This window comes from Lynx rufus, unplaced genomic scaffold (assembly GCF_022079265.1).
Source record: "Lynx rufus isolate CCGP_SWC_20201006 ecotype Redwood Valley unplaced genomic scaffold, mLynRuf1.p SCAF_6, whole genome shotgun sequence".
Lineage (NCBI taxonomy): Eukaryota > Metazoa > Chordata > Mammalia > Carnivora > Felidae > Lynx > Lynx rufus.
In genome coordinates this window covers 74,088,758-74,103,602 of record NW_025814878.1, presented here as the reverse complement: position 1 = coordinate 74,103,602, position 14,845 = coordinate 74,088,758, and the positions used below count along the sequence as shown (strand labels likewise).

At 41.2% G+C, this 14,845-nt stretch overlaps 1 protein-coding gene across 1 annotated transcript in view; it reads left to right on the top strand.

Moving 5' to 3' along the window:
- The first annotated feature begins 4,850 nt into the window (after positions 1 to 4,850).
- Positions 4,851 to 14,845, top strand: part of BCKDHB (branched chain keto acid dehydrogenase E1 subunit beta) — a 203,976-nt gene continuing 193,981 nt past the window's right edge. Inside the window, exon 1 of the mRNA XM_047102644.1 lies at positions 4,851 to 5,076. Within this exon, the coding sequence (XP_046958600.1) occupies positions 4,881 to 5,076 (196 nt within the window). The 5' untranslated portion in view covers positions 4,851 to 4,880. The remainder of the gene's footprint in view (positions 5,077 to 14,845) is intronic.

Genomic DNA, 14,845 nt, shown 5'->3' with positions numbered 1-14,845 from the left:
GTTCGAGCCCCGCGTCGGGCTCTGGGCTGATGGCTCAGAGCCTGGAGCCTGTTTCCGATTCTGTGTCTCCCTCTCTCTCTGCCCCTCCCCCGTTCATGCTCTGTCTCTCTCTGTCCCAAAAATAAACGTTGAAAAAAAAATTTTAAAAAAAAAGTCTCATGTAGAAAAAACATCTTATGTAGACCAAATATCTCTAGTTTCTTTAACTCTACTCCAAATCACAGAATTCTGTATTGGAAGAAATATATTAAGCAATGTACAAAAACTCTTTAATAATGCAGACATCTCCAGAAAGTTCATCAAAAGCATCTATTCAGCTTCGTTTCTACCACAAAATCTCTGGCTGTTATGGATGAACTGTACCCATCCCCCAAAAGATATGTTGAACCTAACCTCCAGTACCTACTACCTCAGAACATGACCTTATTTGGAAATCGAGGTGTTGGAGACATAATTAGTTAAGATGAGATCATACCGGAGTAGAGTGGGCTCATGATCCAATAGAACTGGATGTGTCCTTACAAGATGGCCCTGTGAAGATACCAGAGACAAGAAAGGAAGAACAGTGAGTGAGAATATCTTGTGAGGACGAAGACAAGATTGAGTTATGCAAGTCAAAGAACACCAGAGACTGTCGGTAAAACACCAGAAGCTAGGAAGAGACAAGGAAGGATTGCCCTACAGCTTTCAGAGGGAGTATGAGTCTGCCAACCCCTTCATCTTGTACTTCTAGCTCCAGAACTGTGGGACAATGACTTTCTGTACCCAGTTTGTGGTACTTTGTTACAGCAGCCCTAGGAAACAAACACATTGGCTTTGACTATATTTTGAATTTTCTTTTCAGAATGATACCGACAGCATTATTCCACATGGTAATCAGCAAAGCAAGCAAATGCTAGAGCTCTTCCATCTAAGTATTTCCAGCCCTGAATTGAAACCAATTTCAAACAGTCTATGAAATCACATACATGTTGTCAAATACATGCTGCAGAGGAATGAATCTCCTAAGCTACTTAGCTGTACAAATATAACTAACATTATTTTCCTACAACTTGATTTTGAAACAATAGCTTTGCTGAGATATAATTGTTACTAAATTCACTATTTTAGTGTACATTTCACTGGTTTTTAGTACATTCACAAAGTTGTGCAACCATCACCATTATATAATTTTAGAATATTTTCATTACCTCAAAAAGAAACTCCATACCTAATAGCAACCACTCCTCACCCTACTCCCTTTCCCTAGCCCCTGGAAACCACTTATCCACTTTGTGTTTCCACTGATTTGGCTATGCTGGACATTTCATATAAATGGAATTGTATACTATGTGACTGGCTTCTTTCACTTAGGACTATGTATTTAAGGTTCCTTTATGTCTTTTCATGACTCAACAGCTCATTTCTTTTTAGTGCCAAATCGATTACATTGTCTGGATATACCACAGTTTATTTATCCAACCCGATTGTTTATCCATGTAATGACAGAGATCTTGGTTCCTTTCAAATTTTGGCAATCATGAATAAAGCTGCAATAAATACTTGTGGGCAGTTTTTTGTATAGGTATACATTTTCATCTCCTTTGGGTAAATACCAAGAAGCATGATCGCTGGATTGTATGGCTACAGTATGCTTAGTTTCATAAGAAACCTTCAAACTGTCTTCCAAAGTGACTATGCCATTTTGCATTCTCACTACCAATGGATGAGTTATTTGTTTATTTTTTAATTAGGTAACTTATCTTTTTATTATTAAGCTTAAGAATTTTTAAAAAGCATATTCTGGATACAAATGCCTTATCATTCTGACTGCTGGGCCTTCTTAAGTTCTCTGGACCTTGATGCCATACCTGCATCTCTCTTGGCCATATAAAAAAAGCATTCTGCTGTTCCAAATACCATCCCATGGTGGGGAGTTTGGGGACTCTGTGGTACTCCTAGGTCTATCTACAAAGAAATACACCTACAGTTCTTTTGTGTTCTATGGGTCTGCCTCCATGGAAGGTGGGAAAAACTGGCTCTTAAATTAGCATGCTTTTTATAATATTTTGTTTAGATCATGAATTTTGTGCCCTAAGTCATTCAGGTTCTCTAAGTTTAACACTCAGAAACCAGTCTTTAAAACTCAAACTCTTCTCTCAAATTATTGTTTCTGCCATCAACATTACAATCTACTTTAAAATTCTAATGCAAGGATTTGAGCCCTTGGCTACTTGTGTCCCTGATGCCTCTAGTCAAGTTTGAGTGGGAACAGGGCCCAGGACACAAGGATATAATACTACAAATATTATGTTGCTACACATGAAGGGTTTCCAAAAGCAAGCTGAATTTAAACAGGCACAGACCTGTATAGGTAGTGAAGCTCAGTGACAAAGAATAAGCCAAGAGTCATTCTGAAGAATGATGAGCAACTTCTCCTTGTGTTCCCTCCGGAGTCATGGGTTCTGTAGGTGTTCAGGGAAGTTAAGGTTCCAGAAACATAATTAGAAGTAAATATTATAGAGCAGAATCTATTTTAAGGGTATCATGGCAGCTCATAGTCTCATGGAAACCCAGGACCTGAAAGTACATAGATAGGCCTCAGGAACAAAAAGCGTCGGGAACTCACATGTAGTCATATTTTTCACCTTTTCTGGTCCACCAGATTTCTGAAAACTTTAAATTTTTGCATCTCCTAGTGGTATTTAAAGATACCTTGTCTTTCCAAAATAACCTTCCAAAATTCCCAGAAAATGACAGTTTTCCAACTTAATATCAATGAAACCTGGCCAGGGTGGGTCCCACTATAGGAACAAAGATATTTCCATGGTTACCAGGCAGAGGGTGTGGTGGGAATAGATAAAATTTAAGAAAATTATTTTTTGCTTGGTGGACAAATCTTTTGGGTGTTCTCTTTGTTGTTCCTGACTATATGTAGTTGTTAAGTCCATACTTCTTAGACCAGCATATGAAGACCTTGAAAATATCCCTCCAATTTATTTTTCCTACTGCTGTTAATCTTTATACCCCAACTCTAGCAGCTACCAAACTGTTTTCTCTTTATTGAATCCACTCTGTTCCTTCTGGCCCTGTTACTTTTTGCATTTTTTTTTTCTTTGTCTAGAATACATTTTCCTCCCTAATTTGGTAATTTCTACTCATCTTTTAGCTAAGCTAAAAGCTGAGCATTACTTCTAGAAGCATTCTTGATTTCTAAAAACAGAGGTTATTGCTCTTTGAATGTTTCACTTTGTTCACACTGTTCTAGACCCCCTATCAGATTGTAGTTGTCATGTAATTTGTCCCCTTTCCCTACCAATTAGGACATCCTTACAGGCAAGATTATATATTGAATGTATTTGTCTCAATGGCAGCTCATCTTTGGCCGGCACATAGCAAAGTCTCAATACATTCTCACTGGTCCTTTTATTATTTTTCTGTTTCTCCCAGGCTGAAATCATCTCAGTACCCCAGCTCCCCAGACTATTAGCAGACAGAAAATAAAGTTTGATTCATTTTTATCTTTGCTCTTTGTTCTCTTCTTTTTTAAATGAAAATGTAGCTATGGCAATGTAATTTAATTTTTTCTGCTTCTCCTCCGTTAAAAAATAATAAAAAAATATCACACACATAAAAATGAAAAACAATACAGCACCCACACCATCAAACGGAAGTAAATGGTAACAAAACCCAAGAATAAAAATCCCCCGAAGGTTGCATTTTTGAGCTTGGTGTAGGAGTTAGGAATAATGGATATAATTCTGGTTCCCTCTAGCAGTTTTTAATTTCTGTCTCTCAGTTCCAATCAGAAAACAGGCAGTTGGTTCATCTCCTGCCCTTTCTCCTCACCCCATTTCTTCTCTTTGCTCTCTTGCCTCCCATGTAAAACCAAACATAGTTTGGGAGGCCAAGAATGACGGAAGAGGAACATTCTTTTCCCCTTTTTCTTCCTCTTCATTTTCTCCCAGTCTTCTCCAAATTCTGTTTGGGTTTGTCCTTCCCCCCTCCCATCTTCATCTGATGGAAACACTTTCACTTTTGTCTCATATTCTACTGTGATTTTTACATTCATGAGCAGGGAAGGTGTCCTTTTAAACGTATGGATTTTTAAAAAGAAAGTTTGCGAAGTTGATTATTAGAAATGTAAATTAACCATTCGAATTCTCCAATTTTTTAAGCTAGAGTAAGCCGGTCAGGTCCATTTTCCCTGCACCTGGGCAAAAATGCATCTGAATTCCTACTAAGTGGATTTATAGGCTGAAATCTAAGTTTATCTCTCCAACTATCCTCTAAATCCTGAAAAACAAAACCAGCAAAAATGTATACATGCTTATTAAGCATTCAAGGAAGATATGAAAAAAGAGCGGAAGCTTTGAGCAGTGATTCCCCCAGTTTTCTGAAACCCCAAACCAATAACCAAGGCCAATCAGTAACCCTTTACATCTTTTACTTATAAAATAATACAGATAAAGAATAGGAGAGGAGAAAAAAGGTTACATTTTAAAAAAGTATAAATCTTAAAATGAAAAAGTTATCGGAGGTAACAATGCAAATGACATCAGAAAAGAACAAATCTAGGACTGGCGAGTCACATTACAGACACGCCTCCGCGTCCCGAGCCCACGCAGCGACTTTGAGAAGACTCCACCTTCAGGAACAATTTCATTGGAGCTCACCTGCCCGCTCGACCCCACCCCGTTTCCTCTGCCGCATGCGCACTACAGGCAAACGCCTGTGGCCTCCTCTCGTCACCTTCCCCACCCCCTAATTCCGAACTCGGATTGGCCTATTTCATGGGTCCGCCCCTTAGACCCAACCAATGTAGAAGTCGCCTCGGTGCTCCGCCCTCCCTGCCGGCAGTGTGCGGCCGTGTAGCTCGCCACCCTGGGCTGCAAGTGGGGATGGCGGCGTTTGCGGCGACTGCGGGGCGGCTGTTGGGGCTGCGTGCGGCTGGGACAGAGGGACGGTTGCTTCGGCTGCGAGGCGCGGGGCTGCAGCGGGCCTTGTTGCAGCCCGCCTCGGCCACTGGAGATGCGGCACAGAGGCGGCAGGTGGCTCACTTCACTTTCCAGCCCGACCCGGAGCCTCAGGAGTATGGTGAGCTAGGGGCTGCCCTGTCTGCTCCTGGTGCAACCCAGACTCCCAGGCCTGTGGGCGCCTCGCCAGGAGTGCCATCCTGCTTGTGTCGGCGGCGGCCGGCAGGCTGATCTCCTTGCATCTTGGTGTAATTCCTTCCCTGCTTTCTGGAGCCTCCCTACTATAGGGTTTGATTGTAGTTTCCACCTCGCTCTATTTTTGCGACTGAGCAACCCACGAGAGGCAGCCCCTCAGAACCCTCGAGTTGGGTGAGAGGGCATGCCGCGGTCTGGAGAGGTCGAGGGTGGAGGGATGGTGCCCAGGGATCCCCTCCTTTTCTCCTTTCTCCATCCTCGCTCTCTCAGCCGTGGCCCTAGGTGTTGTCTGTTTGTCCGGAGCTGGGCCATTAACTACAGGCAGCGGTATTTAAAAGAGAAATTTTTTTTCTTATTTTTAAAATGTTCTTTTATTACTTTTTTTTTTTTTTTTTTTTTGCTTTGGCAGAGAAGAGGAAACGGAAGGATTAAGTAATTGAATTGATTTTTCCCAAGGTCTTAAAACAGGTTGTTCTTAGACATGGGAAAGAACCCAGGTTTTCCATCTGAGCCTAGCGATGAGCCTGTGCTGGACTAGGCTGCCGTTTAGCCAAGGAGCAGGTAATTGGTGAAGGTGACTGGAAGAGGAGGCCACTAGCACTCTCATTGGTAGGGAAGGGCGCTAGCAAACTCTTCACAGTATGACAATTGCATGACTTTTATTTCTTCTGCAAGTTTTATGTGATCTCTGAAAGATCTAGTGTTTATTATCAGAACATTGGGAACATTTACCTTTTCTTTGTCTGATAACTTCTCACATGCTAGAGTGATATTTTTGGAAGGGTGTCTGTACTTGTGAATAATAAGTGTGAACATATATTGAGTGCTTACTGTAGGCAGGTACTATGCTGAAAAATTTACATTTGTTATTTCATTTGATGCTTAGCACAACTTTTAAAAGTGAGTAATGTTAACTGAGGTCTTGACATAGTTTGTCCAAGGTTACACAGATAAGTTAGTGATAGCTTCTGCTTTGGATTTTAATTATTCAGATTCTAGAGCTTCCATTCTAAACAATGGGCTATAATGCATGTAGAAATAATTTACTAAGAGGTGTCACACTTTTGTGAAACAGTAGATACCATGGTAAGTAGCAAGTTTTTCTCACCAACAAGATGAACCTTGAATTCTGTCTTCAAAGCAAAGAAACTTTAGCCCAATACTTAAGGAATAGAATACAGTTCTTCTTCATCCCCCACCCCCCTTCCACAACTGTGAAATTACTAAAGTCCAGGTAGAATGATAATCATGTTTATATGTTTGTTCTTATTATAAAAATAATAAACACATGTTACATTAATTTGGACAATAGAAAAAAGTAAGAAAAAGTAATCTCACCACCCACTACTATTTGTAAATACTGCTAACATTTTGGTGTGTATCCTTCCAGGTATTTCCTTTCAGTTTAGTAGAATTAAATTTTCCTGTAATTGTAGTTGTTGTTTTTTTTCAATATATGAAGTTTATTGTCAGATTGGTTTCCATACAACACCCAGTGCTCATCCCAAAATGTGCCCTCCTCAATACCCATCACCCACCCTCCCCTCCCTCCCACCCCCCATCCACCCTCAGTTTGTTCTCAGTTTTTAAGAGTCTCTTATGCTTTGGCTCTCTTCCACTCTAACCTCTTTTTGTAATTGTAGTTTTAATACAGATACAATCTGCATTCTTGAATCAGAGGTATTTTCCTGTATTATTGCATAATTTTCATAACCTTCTTTAGAAGACATTGTGTTCCGTGGAGTAGAAACACTGTAGTCCATTGGTTGAAATCTTGGCCCTAGAATCAGATTGTCCTAGGATTGGTTTTGGCCATGCTACCTATGCCTTTGGACTACTCACTTACCCTCTATAAGCCTCAGTTTCTTTGTAAGTAAGGAGTTACTAATAATACCTACTTCACAGGTTGCTATGAGGAGTAAAGACGATTTTGCACAATGTACACAAACCCAATTTTGTCTGCTAAGAAACACTCATTAAGTGGAAACTTTTAATAATTACCATTATGCTTTTGTTTTACACTTTTGCAGTGTTATAAACAATGCGGATAGAAACGTTTGTGGATAGAAACGTTTCATATATCTTTTGTGTATCTGAGATTATTTCTTTAGGATAAATTCTAGGGATGAAATTTCTGACTCAAAGATATGAACAGTTTAATGGATTTTTAATGCATAGTTCAAATTATCAGTTTATATTTCCATCTGTGTGTATAGGAGGGTGAATATTGGGTGTCATGATAAAATCATGATTGTGCTGTGATACTGTGATTTATAATAAGAGATACATATTGGTCTTTGTCCCCTTTTCCTGGCACAGAGCTCCTGAAACCTTTGAAATTTCTTTTGATGAGAGTAATAAAGGTGTCTTGTTATGCTGATGGTAACTTTTTTGGAAGCTCCTTGTTCATCTAAGGGTGGGAGCTGGTCACTAGAGGAGTCAGTTGTGAGATTAGAGGGTTGGGACTTTCAGTTCTGGAGGTTCTGGAGGTTGAATGCATTTGATCAATCATGCCTACGTAATGAGGTGTCCTGTGGAAACCAAAAAGGATGGGATTTAGAGAGCTTTTGGGTTGGTGAATAGGTATTGGGTGAATAGAGAATTGGGGATAGTGGCATGCTCAGAGAACGTGGGAGCTCCATACCTTGCCCTATGCATCCCTTACACCAGGCTGTTCCTGAGTTACATCCTTTTATATTAAGCCAGTAATCTAGTAAGTAAAATATTTCTCTGAGTTCTGTGAGCCATTCTAGCAAATTAATTGAACCCAAAGAGAGGGCTGTTGGGACCTCCAGTCAGAAGCACAGGTGACGACCTGGATTTGCAGCTGGCCTCTGAACTGGGAGGTAGGCACAGTCTTACAAGGACCGAGCCCTTAATGTGTGGGATCCGATGGTAGCTCCAGGTCAATAGTGTCAGAATTGAGGTGAGTTGTAGGAGACTCAGCTGGTGTTGCAGAATTGCTTGGCTGTGTGTTAAAACACACACACACACACACACACAGAGGAATTGGTATCAGAATTGTGTGTGTGCACACATGCTTGGATATTATGTGCTCACAGCATTTTGTTCTAATATATATTTGTTTTATTTCTATTAAGGAATAGTTACCAGATATTTGTTAGCTATATTTCTTTTTTCTTATGAATTGGATGTTCCTTGTTTTTGCACATTGAAAAATTTGTATGCGTAATAATCTTTTTCTATCAATACTGATCCTATGTACCATTATTGAACAACTGCTATATTCCACATGTGTGGTGGACATCAGTCTATAACCCTCACAGTAACCTTGTGACCTACAGAGTATTATGCTCATTTTGTAGATGGGAAAATTGAAGCTCAGAGATGTTAGTGGCCTGCCCAAGTATGAGTAGTGGCAGGGCCAGAATTTGAACCCAAATATGTCTACCTTTAAAGTCTCCCACACTACTTTTGTGTTAATGTTTTGTATATTAAAGATATTAATGAAGATAATAACTGTTTGTCTTTCATGGATGCTGCAAATAGATTTATTTTTAAAATTTTGGTTACTTTGACACATGATAAAGACTGCTTAAATAGAGTGATGGGCAAGGTTGACTCTGAGGAGGTGACATTTAAACTTTACTGTGAGGAATGACAAAGGAACTACCTCCACAAAGACCAGGGTAGAACAGTCTTTTCCTGAAAGAAATAAGGACAAAGAATGATGAAATCCCTGAAGTGAGGTAAGCTTGTTCACTGGTGACCAGGGAAAGCCATCACCGTTGGGGAGATAGGCAGCTCTCAGAAAGATAGGCAGTTGTTCAAGGGTAATGAAGAGTCCTCTTTGTGAGAATGAAGGTCTTCTTTCCAGTATTAGAATTTGTAGAGAAGGGAACAACACAAGAAAAGAGAGGCTAGAAAGCCTAGGGTTTTATGAGGAATGAGAAGTAGTGATTTTATCTAGAGGAAAAAGGGGAGGGGTAGAAATAAGTTTGGAAAGCCAGAAAAAAGGTTGGGGGGGGGGGACATGGAGAAAAGATTAAATGTGGCTAATGTAGCTGACACTGTGCCGAGTGCATTACACACAGGTTCAGATTTTATTCTGTGGGCTGTGGAGGGCCGTTGATTGTTTATAGGCAAGAGAGTGACTTGACGTGTGCTTGAATGAGATTCTTGGGAGAGTTTATAGAATTGATTAGGAAAGTAAGGAGGCAGAGATCAGTTAGAGGGATGTTGTACTGTCCATGAGAGAGGATGTAATTGTTTAAACTTGGGGAGTGCCAATGGGAATAGTTGTGTTTTCGAAGGAATTGGCTGCATTTGGTGCTGTTTTGCCCGTGGGGGCCAAGAGAAAGGGGTATCAGAGATGACTTTGCCATTTCTAGCCCGGGAGGCTGAAAGGATGGTAGAGTAGTGGTATCACTCAAACAAATGAGGGATACTGGGGGAGAGGAGAGTGGTTTTGAAGAGAGGATGACTTAGGTTTGGATATGTTGATTGGATGTCTTAGTCCTTTTGGGCTGCTGTAACAAAATACCATAGGCTGGTGGCTTGTAAACAACAGTAATTTATTTTTCACAGTTCTAGAGGCTGGGAAGTCCAAGGTCAAGGCATTGACAGATTCTATGTCTGGTGAGGCCCCGCTTTCTGGTTCTCAGTCAGCTGTCTCATCACTGTGACATTGTATATAATGGAAAGAGTGAGGGAGCTCTGTGGGGTCTCTTTCTAAGGGCACAAATCCCTTTCAGCAGGGCTCCACCTTCATGACCTATTCATCACCCAAAGCCCCCCCCCCCCACCAAGTACCATTATATTGGGGATGAGGTTTCAACATATGAATTTGGGAGGGGAACACAAACATTTATTCTATAGCATTGGCAGCGTTGGCAGAATATAGCATCCTGAGGTCGGCTAGTCTGAGTGCTAGTCTGGCACCAAAACAACCATGTCAAAAGTTGGGACCTTTGAGACTAGATAATTCTCTTCATATCTCTTTTCCCAGTCTTACCAGAATTGCCCCCAACTGTGTCCTTCCTTTTTTCTCTTCCTACTGTGTTTCCTTATTCTTTATCATTGCTCATCCAGACTTCTCCACGGCACCCCACCAAATGATAATAATGATGACAGAAGACACTTTTATAAGAGGTCACCTGGTACGAAGCACTATTCTGAGTGCCTTTCATGTAGCAATTCGTTTAATCCTCATATAACAGTGCTGTGGCATATATCCTATTATCAACCATATTTTACAATGAAGAAACTTAGATACAAAGAGGTTAAACTTCTACTTCTTGACACTTGGGTGATGGGTATTAAGAAGGGCACTGGTTGTGATGAGCACTGGGTGTTTTATGGGAGTGATAAATCACGTGAAGCAAATATGACACTGTATGTTAACTCACTGGAATTTAAATACAAACTTGGAAAAAAAAAAAACCCAAACTTCCCCAAGTGACACTATCTGTACGAGGTGAAGCCAGGCTTCATTTTTAAGTAGTGTGCTCAGTTTGCTCTAAGAGGCCATGCCCCTGAGCACTCACCCTCACTGTCTTTTGCGTTATTCGTACAATTTCTTCACACCACACTTTGCCCGCTCTTAACCCTACCTCAAACCTGGCTTTCCCCAAATTTGTTGCATCTTTTGGGTCTCATTTGAACAGAGACTCCTGTCCTCCTTTATTACTGTTATTTACCCACCTTCAAGTTTCTTTACTTATGGTCCAGGAACTTGCTTATTAGTTTCTCACCTCATCCCCGCACCTTTTTTTCATTTCCAGTGTCCAACACATTGATTCAGTAATTCTATACACTACTCAGTGTTCACCCAGATAAGGAAGGTCACAATCTGTCAGCATACACCATTATTACAGTATTATTGACTGTATTTCCTCTGCTCTATCTTTCATCCCATTCGTACTCCATTTTTGCTATCATTTGGGAAATTGCAACTTTCTGGAGGCACTATTGCACGGAAGCTGAGAGCTGGGGTTCTTGAGTCAAACGTGCCTAAATTTGAGCCCCACTTTACAACTTAGCATTGTAAGATTGGCCGGGTTTATTAGTCTTCGTAAGCTTTCTTTTCTTCATCTGTTCTGCCTCAGAGCATTGCTGGGGGGATCCAGCGAGGTAAGTCATGTAATTATTGGTGCCTGGTACTGGTTGTGCTAGATTCGGTCTCCCGGTTCTAGAGTAGATGCTCTTAAATATTTGACCTTTGATAGTAATCATCTCGCTGAATTCCCACACTGGCCCTAGACATTAGATATTATTCCTGTTTTATGGAGTAGGCAATGGAGTGTCAGTGGTTAAGTAACTTCCCCAGTGGCCTCACAGATTCCAGGCCAGGCCTGCATGATTATGCCAGTGTGTGTGCTGCCTTCATTGCTCTGTGTTGCTCCCCAAGAACACATCTGGGCCTCTCCCTGCCCCTGATTTTAGACATTGTGTGTATGCGTGTAGGTTTCTTTATTCATTCTGTGCATTTTAGTTTTCTTCTGGCTGCCAAACTTTGTGCTAGGTGCTTAGCACAAAACACAAATGTGGATATGGACCTGTCCTCATGGAATTTAAGTCTAGTGGGGGAGATGGACGAAAAATAGCAAGTAAATGCATACTTAAATCAATCCCAATTGCAATAAATGCCCTGTAAGACATGTTCAGGTGCTGGGAAAGAGAATAATAGAGACCTAACAAGGCCCCTAAGAAGAGGTTAGTATTTGACCAGCCTCTAAGCGATCAGGAAAGAGTATCCAAGGAGGTGTGAAGGAGGTGCCAGGCAGAGGACCCAACATGTGTGAAGGTTCTGACGTAGCAGGGAGCTTGCTGTGGTGGAGCTGAGAGAAGACTCAGGTGGTGAGCCTTGGGGACAGTGGTGCAAAATAGGGCTTTTGAAGTGAACAAGGATGAGATCAAGCAGGGCTTTGTGGATGTGATGAGGAGTAGGGCTTTATTCCAGGTGCAGTCAGAGAACTTAGAAGAATTTTGAGCAGAGGAGTAACATATGACATGCATTGCTTTTTAGGACTTCTTATAGCAGCTCTTTGATGAATGAGGGATGAAGGAGTAGAAGTGAGGAGGTGGTACTCTGGTCTGAATATATCATTTCCCCATTACTATGTTGAAGCCCTAATCCCCAGTGTGATTGTATTTGGAGATGGGGTCCTTGGGAAGTAATTAGGTCATGAGGGTGGAGGCTTCGTTAATGGGATTAGAACCTTTATAAGAAAAGACACGAGAGAGATTATCTCTCTACCTTGTGAGGATACAGCAAGAAGATGGCCTTCTGCAAACTAGAAAGAGGGTTTTCATCAGGAACTCACCTTGATTTTGGATTTGGCAACCCCCCAAACAGTGAGAGATAAGTTTCTGTCGTTTAAGCCACTCAATCTGTGTGGTATTTTGTTACAGAGGCCAGCGCTGACTAATGCCGTTAGGAGATGTTTTTCAGAAACAGGAAAGACATGGTGAGTTCTGGAATTAGGACATGGTTGGTAGTACTAGACTTTAAGCTATATGTTGGAAGTAGTATATTTGGAAGCTGGATTGGATGGATTGAATATAAGGAATGAATAAAAGGAAGACATTCAAGGATACTTCCTCAATTTCTGGCCTGGTTGCTTGGGTGGAGGATAGTGCTGTTTGCTGAGATGCAGAAGACTGGTTTTGGGAGCAGACATCAAGCCTTCGGTTGTGTGCTTACTGAGTTAGAAAAGCCTGACACCCGAGTGGGGAATTGGTGATGGTTGGATATAAATCAGGAATTCAGAGGAGGAGTCTGGATTAGAGATACTCATTTGGGAGTGACCAGCGTACAGAAGAGTTTAAAAAGCATTTAGAGACTGAGGAGAGAAGTGTCCAGCTAAAGGGAGGGAAACAACTGTAGTTTGTTATACCATGACATGAGTTACCAGGTGCCCTGAGATGGGGACCCAGGGCTCCTAGCCATAGTTTCTTCAACTTTAAGGCTTTCTTAGGTCCTCCCAATGTTGGCGTTCGGTGGCAGCCCCCTCCCCCTTTACTAGCATCTTAAAAAGGCATTTGTGTTTATAGATCCTTCATTTATATTTTAATATAAAAGGTCCTGTCTCTCATATTTGAATGTTCCATGAAACTTACGTTATGGGTTAGAGTTTGGGAAACCCCATAGTAGGGATTAGAGTGGGCTAGAGGTACATTTCTGGCACATAGAAAGGGATTCCTGAAGAACAGGCATCTGGAGGGGTGGAAGAAGTTCTGTTGGATGAAAATAGGTAGTTTCTTAGGCATCTTTCCATTTTACAGTGTGGTTAATGCCAGATTATGCCACTAAAATCATCCATCATGCTTCAACAAGCATATACTGATGGTCGTGTTTGTGTTAGGCACTAAAGGCTGAGGTTTCTAAGGAATATGACATGAAAATGCTGTAATACACATCAAGGACTAGGCAGCTCCGAGGAGGGCCAGTGCTGAATGTGCTGGCAGAAACTTTGGTTTCTGAAAGTAGACCCTAACTTTCCATATCATAGCTGTGTATTTTTTTAAAATGTTTATTCTGAGAGAGAGAGAGAGAGTGTACATGAGTCGGGGGGTGGGGGAGGGACAGAGAGAGAGGGAGAGAGAATCCCAAGCAGGCTCTGTGCTTACAGTGCAGAGCCCAACGGGGGCTCAGTCCCACCAACCACGATGACCTGAGCTGAAATCAAGAGTCAGATGCTTAACCGACTGAGCCACCCAGGTGCCCCCATAGCTGTGTACTTTTATTTGTTCAGGATCTAACTACAAACATACTTACTGTTAAACATGCCCTGCTGTTGACCTGATTTATTTCTAGAGACTGCTCCTCGGGCACTCATTTGCCATTTTTGTCTTACATGCTCTAGCTGTGTGGAAGGCTTCTGTCTTCAATGCTACTGCATACTGAGTAGTTACTCAGAATAACTGAAGATGCCATAGCAGTATCACTTCTGCCTCATTCCCCTGCTCCTGCAGTCTGACTTTGAATTGTAACACTGGTAGATGTTTTATCCTACCGTATTTCTTTCTCTTCAAGCAGTCCATTAGCAATATGCTTTGTAGATTTTATCTTTATTGAACCAGCCTCATATGTTCATTTGTGTGGTCATTCCACAAATATTTATTGAGCACCTGCTACATGTCAGACATTGTTATGAGCACTAAGCATATACCTCTGATCAAAAACAGATAGGAATCCCTGACCTCTTAGGGCTCATGTTCTATTGTGTTCCTATTGTGTTCTGACCCTGCATTACCTGCCACTTTATCTTTGCAGCAGTGGTGATGGCCTATTTTTTCACATGCTCTACTTAGGATAATTTCGAGTGAGTAGCTCACTTCTAGCCATAAAGCTGTGTCTTACCAATGGGTGCCCATTAGCTTGTATCCTTGACTAGGGAAGTTGAACTGCTATGTATATTTTTGTTTTGTTATAACTTTTTATCTGGGAAAGAAGAGATGTCAGTCTGGTTTAGCAGCTTTTTATTAATATTGGTAATTGCATGATTGGGCAGCAGTGTCGAATAATTTTTAAGTGCTCATAGTTACATGTGCTACAGGCACATACTTTGTCATGAGGAACCATAGGCATGTCTTACCATGGTCTTTAATGTAACCTGTAAGAGAATAAGTAATTCTAAGGGAAATAAATATTTAAAATGATGTTACCTGTGAATAATTTGTGATTTCTTCCTGACCCATTCACAGACCATACTGCCACTTTAAAAATAATT